Source organism: Hyla sarda, chromosome 8 (genome assembly GCF_029499605.1).
Source record: "Hyla sarda isolate aHylSar1 chromosome 8, aHylSar1.hap1, whole genome shotgun sequence".
NCBI classification, from domain to species: Eukaryota; Metazoa; Chordata; class Amphibia; order Anura; family Hylidae; genus Hyla; species Hyla sarda.
In genome coordinates, this window is record NC_079196.1 from 214,572,295 (window position 1) to 214,585,218 (window position 12,924).

General features: G+C 41.5%; 1 protein-coding gene across 1 annotated transcript in view; it reads right to left on the reverse strand.

The window, feature by feature from the left end:
- Positions 1–372: 372 nt before the first annotated feature.
- The window catches only part of TEKT4 (tektin 4), a 73,884-nt gene continuing 61,332 nt past the window's right edge, over positions 373–12,924 (reverse strand). The window contains exon 6 of the mRNA XM_056536842.1: positions 373–646. Coding sequence (XP_056392817.1) covers positions 430–646 — 217 coding nt within the window. The 3' untranslated portion in view covers positions 373–429. The remainder of the gene's footprint in view (positions 647–12,924) is intronic.

The window sequence follows — 12,924 nt, forward strand, 5'->3', positions numbered from 1 at the left end:
TGGCTCACAAATCCCTCTATTCTGCTGCTCACTCATTCTGACATCCACTGCTCAGGAAGGGGCGTGTCCGAGGCAAGCACTGAGCCCGCCCTCACTCATCATGCATTCACTTCCTCCCTGAGTCTGCTGTGCTGGGTGTCTTCATCCAATCACTGCAGGCTGCTCTGTAACCCCCTCCTCTCTGTTTCCGTGCTGCAGTCTGATAGGACAGGAGTGAGCACAGAGGAGTTCTAGTCCCGCCCCCTCACTTCCTGGACTTTGTCCCTGCCTGTGCTTCAGCTTGGGACAAAGATAATGTTGCAGCCGGACAGGATTAAGTTCTGGATGGTATGGGGACCCCTAGTGGTCTTGATTAAGAGAACACCAACAGCATTACCGATTCCTCTTTATTCACGCAGATAACGCTGAGAAAATAATGATAAATTGACTTTACTGAAATCCAGTCAGCTTCAAGACCTCGGGGTACCGGGTGCGGTGGGTCATGCACTTTTCCCGGTCGATGAAGAGAGTGTTGGCCTTGTTGGCTATGTCTTTCTCCAGGGACATCCTGGTGTCCTCCAGGTTCCTGAGGGACTGCTCCGCCTCCTCCAGCTTCTGCTTCAGGAACTCCACCGATTCCGTCAGCTCTCCGACCTCGCTGATAAGCCTAAAGGGACAGAAGCGGTCAACGACATGAAGGGGAGGGGGCATACTGTTAATGGGGTTATCCAGGAAAAAAACAACATATATATATATATATATATATATATATATATATATATATAATCCACTGGCTCCAGAAAGTTAAAGAGATTTGTAAATTACTTCTATAAAAAAAAAAATAATAATAATCTTAATCCTTTCAGTACTTATAAGCTGCTGAAGTTGAGTTGTTCTTTTCCGTCTAAGTGCTCTCTGATGACACCTGTCTTGGGAACTGTCCAGAGTAGAAGCAAATCCCCATAGCAAACCTCTCCTACTCTGTGCAGTTCCCGAGATAAGCAGAGGTGTCAGCAGAGAGCACTGTTGCCAGACAGAAAAGAACAACTCAACTTCAGCAGCTGATAATTATTGGAAGGATTAAGATTTTTTAATAGAAGTCATTTACAAATCTGTTTGACTTTCTGGAGCCAGTTGATATATATATATATATATATATATATATATATATATATATATATATAAAAGTTTTTTCCTGGAATACCCCTTTAAATATTATAAGTAGGTGTACAATAACATGGAACATCCTACCCTGCTCTGGTGGTAGTAGACAACATGGCGCATTCCTCCCATTCGACGGATGAAGGTTTGCTGCTGTTGAGGAGCTCCTGCAGTGCATCAAATGGGAGTGTCCCCCCCAATCCCATAGTAGATGGGACCCCCATTCCCTAAAGGCCCTGCAGAAACAGTACGACCCGCCTCTATATAGTACACTGCTATACAGAAGCACCATACACTATCTACCAGGATAAATGGATCATCAGATCTAAAAGAGCTTTAAACAGTTGGTGTTTCCCAACCAGGTGCCTCCAGCCGTTGCAAAACTACAACCCCCAGCATGCCCGGACAGCCTTCGGCTGTCCGGGCATGCTGGGAGTTGTAGTTTTGCAATGGCTGGAGTAACCCCAGATGGGAAACACTGGTCTACACAAACCATCAGAAGGTGCTTGCAGGCCAGCTACAGGTCCCACTGACCTCAGACCACCAGGGCTATCATGGTGCAGAGCAATATGGCAACGGAGGTACATCCTCTTTGGCGAGTCCAACTATAATAGCTAAAGATGGGTCTGGAGACCACGTGGGCAATGCCACGAAGATGCCTTAATTAAAGGGGTACTTTTTTTTTTTTTTAAATCAACTGGTGCCAGAAAGTTAAACAGATTTGTAAATGACTTCTATTAAAAAAAAAATCTTAATCCTTCCAGTACTTATTAGCTGCTGAATACTAGAGAGGAAATTCTTTTCTTTTTGGCCCACAGAGCTCTCTGCTGACATCACGACCACAGTGCTCTCTGCTGACATCTCTGTCCATTTTAGAAACTGTCCAGAGTAGGAGAAAATCCCCATAGCAAACATACGCTGCTCTGGACAGTTCCTAAAATGGACAGAGATGTCAGCAGAGAGCACTGTGCTTGTGATGTCAGCAGAGAGCTCTGTGTTCCAAAAAGAAAATCATTTCCTCTGTAGTATTCAGCGGCTAATAAGTACTGGAAGGATTAAGATTTTTTTTTTAATAGAAGTGATTTACAAATCTGTTTAACTTTCTGGCACCAGTTGATTAAAGAAAGGAAAAATAAAAAATAAAACACAGAGTACCCCTTTAATGATGGAACGTCACACAGTTCCTACTCCCCGGTGTGGGGTGGTATAATGTACAGTAGTCTTCATTCCAGGTACACTAACAACTTGGCATTACACAGATTTGGTGGTGGATCCAGTGGTATGGCCATTTCTCCGACGTGTTTCGGAAGATGTTTTTACACCACCTCAATACCAGGCCACGTGTTGTTCGTATCACTGTGGGCAGCCAGCGTGGCCTAAAGGTACGACCGTGGCCTGCAGCATCTCCTATTCAGCACATGATTGGTCGGTAAGTGCCCAGGGAGCAGCCAGTAGTGGATCTTGATGATGTGTGTGTCCCAGTGCATTCAGCGTGGCAGAACATTCCTCAGACAACCATTAACCCCTTAACAACGCAGGACATAAATGTACGTCCTGGTGAGCTGGTACTTAACGCACCTGGACGTACATTTACGCCCTATGCATAACCGTAGGCATTGGAAGGGTGCTCACGTCATGCGCGGCAGGTCCCGGCTGCTGATAGCAGCCCGGGACCCGCCCGTAATGGCGGACATCCGCGATCGCGCGGATGTCCGCCATTAACCCCTCAGATGCCGTGATCAATACAGATGACGGCATCTGCAGCATTGCGGACACTAATATGTTTGATCGGATCGCCCACAGCGCTGCCGCGGCGATCCGATCTTCCAGAACGGCAGACGGAGGTCCCCTCACCTGCCTCCGCTGCCTTCCATGGGTCTTCTGCTCTGGTCTGCGATCGAGCAGACCAGAGCAGATGATGACCGATAACACTGATCAGTGCTATGTCCTATACATAACACTGAACAGTATTAGCAATCAAATGACTATTAAAGTGTAAAAATAAAAGTAAAAAAAAGTTTAAAAAAAAGTAAAAAAAAATGTGAAAAAAAAACCTCCACCAATAAAAATGTAAATTGTCCCATTTTCCCTATTTCACCCCCAAAAAGTGTAAAGAAAAATGTTTTATATACATATTAGGTATCACCGCGTGCGTAAAAATCCAAACTATAACTCCAAAATAGCTGCTTTTTTTTATAACATTTTATTCCCCCCAATTTTTTTTTAAAGTATTAAAAGTTTTGTATAAGCAAATATATTATCAATAAAAAGTACAGATCATGGCGCAAAAAATGAGCCCTCATACTAATACTCAAATTAAGGGGATTTTAAACGTACTAATTTGGTTAAACAGTTTGCGATTTTTTTTTAAGCACAACAGTAATAGAAAAGTAGGTTATCATTAGTATCATTTTAATCGTATTGACCCAAAGAATAAAGAACACACGTCATTTTTACCGTAAATTGTACGGCGTGAAAACGAAACCTTCCGAAATTAGCAAAATTGCGGTTTTCTTTTTAATTTTCCCACACAATTAGTATTTTTTGGGTTGCGCCATACATTTTATGGTAAAGTGAGTGATGGCATTACAACGGACAACTGGTCGCACAAAAAATAAGCCCTCATAGTAGTCTGTGGATGAAAATAGAAGAGAGTTATGATTTTTTGTAGGCGAAGAGGAAAAAACGAAAACGTAAAAATAAAATTGTCTGCGTCCTTAAGGCCCAAATGGGCTGCGTCCTTAAGGGGTTAATATCCTCACTGATAGCATGCCGAGGGGTGCAGGTGCGTATATTTCTGCGTGTGGTGCTCATACTCCATACTGAATTAATTAAGATATTTTTAATATTTTGTTCCTGTTTTTTATCATTTGCATATCATTAACATATCTATTAATACAGTGATTTCTAGAATACCGTGACTTATCTTGGTTCTTGGTGCTGTAATTTTAATGAGGAGGAGAGTATACAGAAGTATTATACACTGTCTGGGTGTTATTATATAGAGGTATCATACACTGTCTGGGTGTTGTTATATAGAGGTATTATACACTGTCTGGATGTTATTATATAGAGGTATCATACACTGTCTGGATGTTATTATATAGAGGTATTATACACTGTCTGGATGTTATATAGAGGTATTATACACTGTCTGAATGTTATTATATAGAGGTATTATACACTGCCTGGATGTTATTATATAGAGGTATTATACACTGCCTGGATGTTATTATATAGAGGTATTATACACTGCCTGGATGTTATTATATAGAGGTATCATACACTGTCTGGATGTTATTATATAGAGGTATTATACACTGCCTGGATGTTATTATATAGAGGTATTATACACTGTCTGGATGTTATTATATAGAGGTATCATACACTGTCTGGATGTTATTATATAGAGGTATCATACACTGTCTGGGTGTTGTTATATAGAGGTATTATACACTGTCTGGATGTTATTATATAGAGGTATTATACACTGTCTGGATGTTATTATATATAGGTATTATACACTGTCTGGATGTTATTATATAGAGGTATCATACACTGTCTGGATGTTATTATATAGAGGTATCATACACTGCCTGGGTGTTATTATATAGAGGTATCATACACTGTCTGGATGTTGTTATATAGAGGTATCATACACTGTCTGGATGTTATTATATAGAGGTATTATACACTGTCTGGATGTTATTATATAGAGGTATTATACACTGTCTGGATGTTATTATATAGAGGTATCATACACTGTCTGGATGTTATTATATAGAGGTATCATACACTGTCTGGGTGTTGTTATATAGAGGTATTATACACTGTCTGGATGTTATTATATAGAGGTATTATACACTGTCTGGATGTTATTATATATAGGTATTATACACTGGATGTTATTATATAGAGGTATCATACACTGTCTGGATGTTATTATATAGAGGTATCATACACTGTCTGGGTGTTGTTATATAGAGGTATTATACACTGTCTGGATGTTATTATATAGAGGTATCATACACTGTCTGGATGTTATTATATAGAGGTATTATACACTGTCTGGATGTTATATAGAGGTATTATACACTGTCTGAATGTTATTATATAGAGGTATTATACACTGTCTGGATGTTATTATATAGAGGTATCATACACTGTCTGGATGTTATTATATAGAGGTATTATACACTGCCTGGGTGTTATTATATAGAGGTATCATACACTGTCTGGATGTTGTTATATAGAGGTATCATACACTGTCTGGATGTTATTATATAGAGGTATTATACACTGTCTGGATGTTATTATATAGAGGTATTATACACTGTATGGATGTTATATAGAGGTATTATACACTGTATGGATGTTATATAGAGGTATTATACACTGTCTGGATGTTATTATATAGAGGTATTATACACTGTCTGGATGTTATTATATAGAGGTATTATACACTGTCTGGATGTTATTATATAGAGGTATTATACACTGTCTGGATATTATTATATAGAGGTATTATACACTGTCTGGATGTTATTATATAGAGGTATTATACACTGTCTGGATGTTATTATATAGAGGTATTATACACTGTCTGGATGTTATTATATAGAGGTATTATACACTGTCTGGATGTTATTATATAGAGGTATTATACACTGTCTGGATGTTATTATATAGAGGTATTATACACTGTCTGGATGTTATTATATAGAGGTATTATACACTGTCTGGATGTTATTATATAGAGGTATTATACACTGTCTGGATGTTATTATATAGAGGTATCATACACTGTCTGGATGTTATTATATAGAGGTATCATACACTGTCTGGATGTTATTATATAGAGGTATTATACACTGCCTGGATGTTATTATATAGAGGTATTATACACTGCCTGGATGTTATTATATAGAGGTATTATACACTGTCTGGGTGTTATTATATAGAGGTATTATACACTGTCTGGATGTTATTATATAGAGGTATCATACACTGTCTGGATGTTATTATATAGAGGTATTATACACTGTCTGGATGTTATTATATAGAGGTATTATACACTGCCTGGATGTTATTATATAGAGGTATTATACACTGTCTGGATGTTATTATATAGAGGTATTATACACTGTCTGGATGTTATTATATAGAGGTATTATACACTGCCTGGATGTTATTATATAGAGGTATTATACACTGTCTGGATGTTATTATATAGAAGTATTATACACTGGATGTTATTATATAGAGGTATCATACACTGTCTGGATGTTATTATATAGAGGTATTATACACTGTCTGGATGTTATTATATAGAGGTATTATACACTGTCTGGATGTTATTATATAGAGGTATTATACACTGTCTGGGTGTTATTATATAGAGGTATTATACACTGTCTGGATGTTATTATATAGAGGTATTATACACTGCCTGGATGTTAATATATAGAGGTATCATACACTGTCTGGATGTTATTATATAGAGGTATTATACACTGCCTGGATGTTATTATATAGAGGTATTATACACTGTCTGGGTGTTATTATATAGAGGTATTATACACTGTCTGGATGTTATTATATAGAAGTATTATACACTGGATGTTATTATATAGAGATATTATACACTGTCTGGATGTTATTATATAGAGGTATGAACTATTTTTCGATAGACATCACAGACAATGGGGGTGCAGGGTGATTCGGTTCCTGCTCCACCACAAATAACATCACCCTCCTATCTCTTCCCTTTAGACCTTTCTATACACCAGGACGATTCTTTGTAAAATCCTCAACAATGGAATCTATTCCTGAGAAATGAGGATTCTCCGCGCTCCTCACAGGAAAGATAAGATTACTATGGGATTTCTGAGGGGCTCACAAAGCCTGCGCTGTCTGCGCTAATGTGCCGCACTGTCTGCCCTAATGTGCCGCACTGTCTGCCCGAATGTGCCGCACTGTCTGCCCTAATGTGCCGCACTGTCTGCCCTAATGTGCCGCACTGTCTGCCCTAATGTGCCGCACTGTCTGCCCTAATGTGCCGCGCTGTCTGCCCTAATGTGCCACACTGTCTGCCCTAATGTGCCACACTGTCTGCCCTAATGTGCCGCACTGTCTGCCCTAATGTGCCGCACTGTCTGCCCTAATGTGCCGCACTGTCTGCCCTAATGTGCCGCACTGTCTACCCCAATGTGCCGCACTGTCTGCCCTAATGTGCCGCACTGTCTGCCCTAATGTGCCGCGCTGTCTGCCCTAATGTGCCGCGCTGTCTGCCCTAATGTGCCACCAATTCTGCCCTAATGTGCCGCGCTGTCTGCCCTAATGTGCCGCGCTGTCTGCCCTAATGTGTGGGCCCTGTCTGCCCTAATGTGCCGCGCTGTCTGCCCTAATGTGCCGCACTGTCTGCCCTAATGTGCCGCCCTGTCTGCCCTAATGTGCCGCCCTTTCTGCCACAGAGTCGCGTCATTCTTCTTTATAATTCATTGAGTTTTTCTGACCTTAAAGGGGTACTCCGCTGCTCAGCGAACAAACTGCTCCGAACGCTGGAGCCGGGAGCTTGTGACGTTATATCTCCGCTCCCTCGTGACATCACACCCCGCCCCCTCAATGCAAGTCTATGGGAGGGGGCGTGACGGATGTCACGCCCCCTCCCATAGACTTGCATTGAGGGGGCGGGGCGTGACATCATGAGGGGGCGGGGCTATGAGGTCCTGCGCTGCCGGTGGCGGCTCCAGTGTTCGTAACAGTTTGTTCCGTATGCTGAGCAGTGGAGTACCCCTTTAAGACTCTTGAATGTTAGATTATCCCCCTACTCCCCCATAGAGACCCCTATCCTATGCTCAGTCCTCTCAGTTATCTGTCCTGAACGCACACATAGACGAGCACTAGGGAAGGGAGTTATCTACTGGACTCCATGTATTAGTTCCCCCCTCAGCACCTCACATTATTAGGAAAGCTGGCATCAAGCCCTTCACTACCCTAGATCACCAGGGAAGCTGGTATAAAACCACTACTACCCAAGACCACCAGGGATGCTGGTATAAAACCACTACTACCCAAGACCACCAGGGATGCTGGTATAAAACCACTACTACCCAAGACCACCAGGGATGCTGGTATAAAACCACTACTACCCAAGACCACCAGGGATGCTGGTATAAAACCACTACTACCCAAGACCACCAGGGATGCTGGTATAAAACCACTACTACCCAAGACCACCAGGGATGCTGGTATAAAACCACTACTACCCAAGACCACCAGGGATGCTGGTATAAAACCACTACTACCCAAGACCACCAGGGATGCTGGTATAAAACCACTACTACCCAAGACCACCAGGGATGCTGGTATAAAACCACTACTACCCAAGACCACCAGGGATGCTGGTATAAAACCACTACTACCCAAGACCACCAGGGAAGCTGGTATAAAACCACTACTACCCAAGACCACCAGGGAAGCTGGTATAAAACCACTACTACCCAAGACCACCAAAGATGCTGGTATAAAAAAACTACTACCCAAGACCACCAGGGATTAAACCATCACTAACCTAGACCAAGAGAAATGCAGGCATTAAACCATTACTAACTTAGACCACCAGGGATGCTGGCATTAAACCATCACTACCCAAGACCAACAGAAATGCAGGCATTAAACCATCACTACCCAAGACCACCAGGGATGCTGGCATTAAACCATTACTAACTTAGACCAACAGGGATGTTGGTATTAAACCTTTCCCTACCCTAGACCACCAGGGATGCTGATATTAAACAATCACTACCTAAGGCTACCAGGGTTACTGGCATTAAATATTTCACTACCCTAGACCACCAGGGATGGTGGCATAAACCTTTCACCACCCTAGACCACCAGGAATGTTGGCAATAAACCTTTTAGTAACAGACTGACAGGCATGCTAACATAAGCCCTTTACTACCATAAGTCACCAGGGTTACTGGCATTAAATATTTCACTACCCTAGACCACCAGGGATGGTGGCATAAACCTTTCACCACCCTAGACCACCAGGAATGTTGGCAATAAACCTTTTAGTAACAGACTGACAGGCATGCTAACATAAGCCCTATACTACCATAAGTCACCAGGGTTGCTGGCATTAAATCTTTTAGTACCCTAGACCACCAGGGTTGCTGGCATTAAACCTTTTAGTAACCTAGACCACCAGATTTGGTGGCATTAAACCTTTTAGTACCCTAGACCACCAGGGATGGTGGCATTAAACCTTTTAGTACCCTAGACCAGCAGGGTTGCTGGCATTAAATCTTTTAGTACCCTAGACCACCCGGGATGGTGGCATAAACCTTTCACTACCCTAGACCACCAGGAATGTTGGCAATAAAACTTTTAGTAACAGACTGACTGGGATGCTAACATAAGCCCTTTACTACCCTAAGTCACCAGGGTTGCTGGCATTAAATCTTTTAGTACCCTAGACCACCAGGGATGGTGGCATTAAACCTTTTAGTACCCTAGACCACCAGGGATGCTGACATTAAACAATCACTACCTAAGGCTACCAGGGTTACTGGCAATAAATATTTCACTACCCTAGACCACCAGGAATGGTGGAATAAACCTTTCACTACCCTAGACCACAAGGAATGTTGGCAATAAACCTTTTAGTAACAGACTGACAGGGATGCTAACATAAGCCCTTTACTACCATAAGTCACCAGGGTTGCTGGCATTAAACCTTTTAGTACCCTAGACCACCAGGGATGCTGTAATAAACCACTTTTCTTTGCCCTTCAATGTATTGGACCACAAAAGAAACTGTCAATACACTAGATCAGTGATCTTCAACTTGCGGACCTCCAGATGTTGCAAAACTACAACTCCCAGCATGCCCGGACAGCCAGCGGCTGTCCGGGCATGCTGGGAGTTGTGGTTTTGCAACATCTGGAGGTCCGCAGGTTAAAGGGGTATTCCTGGAAAAAAACTTTTTTTTAAATATCAACTGGCTCCAGAAAGTTAATCAGATTTGTAAATTACTTCTATTAAACAATCTTAATCCTTCCAATAATCATCAGCTGCTGAAGTTGCGTTGTTCTTTTCTGTCTGACAACAGTGCTCTCTGCTGACACCTCTGCTTGTCTTGGGAACTGCACAGAGTAGAAGAGGTTTCCTATGGGGATTTGCTTCTACTCTGGACTCTGGACAGTTCCCGAGACAGGTGTCATCAGAGAGCACTTAGACAGAAAAGAACAACTCAACTTCAGCAGCTTATAAGTACTGAAAGGATTAAGATTTTTTAATAGAAGTAATTTACAAATCTGTTTAACTTTCTGGAGCCAGTTGATATATATATATATATATATATATATATATATATATATATATATATATATATATATATAAGTTTTTTCCTGGATAACCCCTTCATGACCCAGACCATTTTCACCTTCAGGACCTGGGCATTTTTTGAAAATCTGACCACTGTCACTTTAAACATTAATAACTTTGGAATGCTTTTACTTATCATTCTGATTCTGAGAATGTTTTTTCGTGACATATTCTACTTTATGTTATTGGTAAAATTTCACTGATATTTGTATCCTTTCTTGGTAAAAAATCTAAAAATTTCATGAAAATTTTGAAAATTTAGCATTTTTCTAACTTTGAAAGTCTCTGCTTGAAAGGAAAATGGATATTCCAAATAAATTACATATTGATTCACATATACAATATGTCTACTTTGTGTTTGCATAAAAAAATTGACAAGTTTTTACTTTTGGAAGACACCAGAGGGCTTCAAAGTTCCGCAGCAATTTTCCAATTTTTCTTAAGATTTTCAAAATCGTAATTTTTCAGGGCCCAGTTCAGGTTGGAAGTGGATTTTAAGGGTCTTCATATTAGAAATACCCCATAAATGACCCCATTATAAAAACTGCACCCCCCAAAGTATTCAAAATGATATTCAGTAAGTGTTTTTAACCCTTTAGGTGTTTCACAGGAATAGCAGCAAAGTGAAGGAGAAAATTCTAAATCTTCATTTTTTACACTCGCATGTTCTTGTAGACCCAATTTTTGAATTTTTACAAGGGGTAAAAGGAGAGAAATCACCCTAAAATTTGTAACCCAATTTCTCTCGAGTAAGCAAATAGCTCATATGCGTATGTGTATGTAAAGTGTTCGGCGGGCGCAGTAGAGGGCTCAGAAGGGAAGGAGCGACAATGGGATTTTGGAGAGTGAGTTTTTCTGAAAGGGTTTTTGGGGGGCATGTCCCATTTAGGAAGCCCCTATGGTGCCAGAACAGTGGACCCCCCCACATGTGACCCCATTTTGGAAACTACACCCCTCATGGAATTTAATAAGGGGTGCAGTGAGCATTTACACCCCACTGGTGTATGACAGATATTTGAAACAGTGGACTGTGCAAATCAAAAATTTTATTTTTCATTTTCACAGACCACTGTTCCAAAAATCTGTCATACACCAGTGGGGTGTAACTTCTCACTGCACCCCTTATTACATTCCGTGAGGGGTGTAGTTTCCAAAATGGGGTCACATATGGATATTTATTGTTTTGCGTTTGTCAGAACTGCTGTAACAATCAGCCACCCCTGTGCAAATCGCCTCAAATGTACATGGTGCATTCTCCCTTCTGGGCCTTGTTGTGCGCCCCCAGAGCACTTTGCGCCCACATATGGGGTATCTCCGTACTCGGGAGAAATTGCGTTACAAATTTAGAGGGTCTTTTTTCCCTTTTACCTCTTGTGAAAATGTAAAGTATAGGGCAACACCAGCATGTCAGTGTAAAAATTTTTTATTTTTACACTAACATGCTGGTGTAGACCCCAACTTCACCTTTTCATAAGGGGTTAAAGAAGAAAAAGCCCCCCAAAATTTGTAAGGCAATTTCTCCCGAGTACGGCGATACCCCATATGTGTCCCAAAACTGTTGCCTTGAAATACGACAGGGCTCCAAAGTGAGAGAGCGCCATGCGCATTTGAGGCCTGAATTAGGGATTTGCATAGGGGTGGACATAGGGGTATTCTACACCAATGATTCCCAAACAGGGTGCCTCCAGCTGTTGCAAAACTCCCAGCATGCCTGGACAGTCAATGGCTGTCCAGCAATACTGGGAGTTGTTATTTTGCAACAGCTGGAGGCTCCGTTTTGGAAACAGTAGCGTACCAGACGTTTTTCATTTTTTGGGGGGGAGGGGGGCTGTGTAGGGGTATGTGTATATGTAGTGTTTATTACTTTTTATTTTAGGTTAGTGTTAGTGTAGTGTAGTGTTTTTAGGGTACAGTCACATGGGCAGAGGTTCACAGCAAGTTTGCCGCTGGGAGTTTGAGCAGCAGCGCAAAATTTGCGCCATCTCAAACTTGCAGCACTCACTGTAAACCTCCGCCCATGTGAGTGTACCCTGTACATTCACATTGGGGGGAGGGGGCAAACATCCAGCTGTTGCAAACTCCGAGCATGCCCTTTGGCTGTCCGTGCATGCTGGGAGTTGTAGTTTTGCAACAGCTGGAGGAACACTGGTTTGGAAACACTAAGTTAAGTAATAAACTTTCAAGTGTTTTGCAACCAAACTTAGTGTTTCCAAACCAGTGTGCCTCCAGCTGTTGCAAAACTACAACTCCCAGCATGCATGGTCTGTCAGTGCATGCTGGGAGTTATAGTTTTGCAACAATTGCAACAGCTGGAGGCACTGAGGTAGGAAACGGACAATGTTTCCCAACTAGTGTGCCTCCAGTTGTTGCAAAACTACAACTCCCAGCATGCCC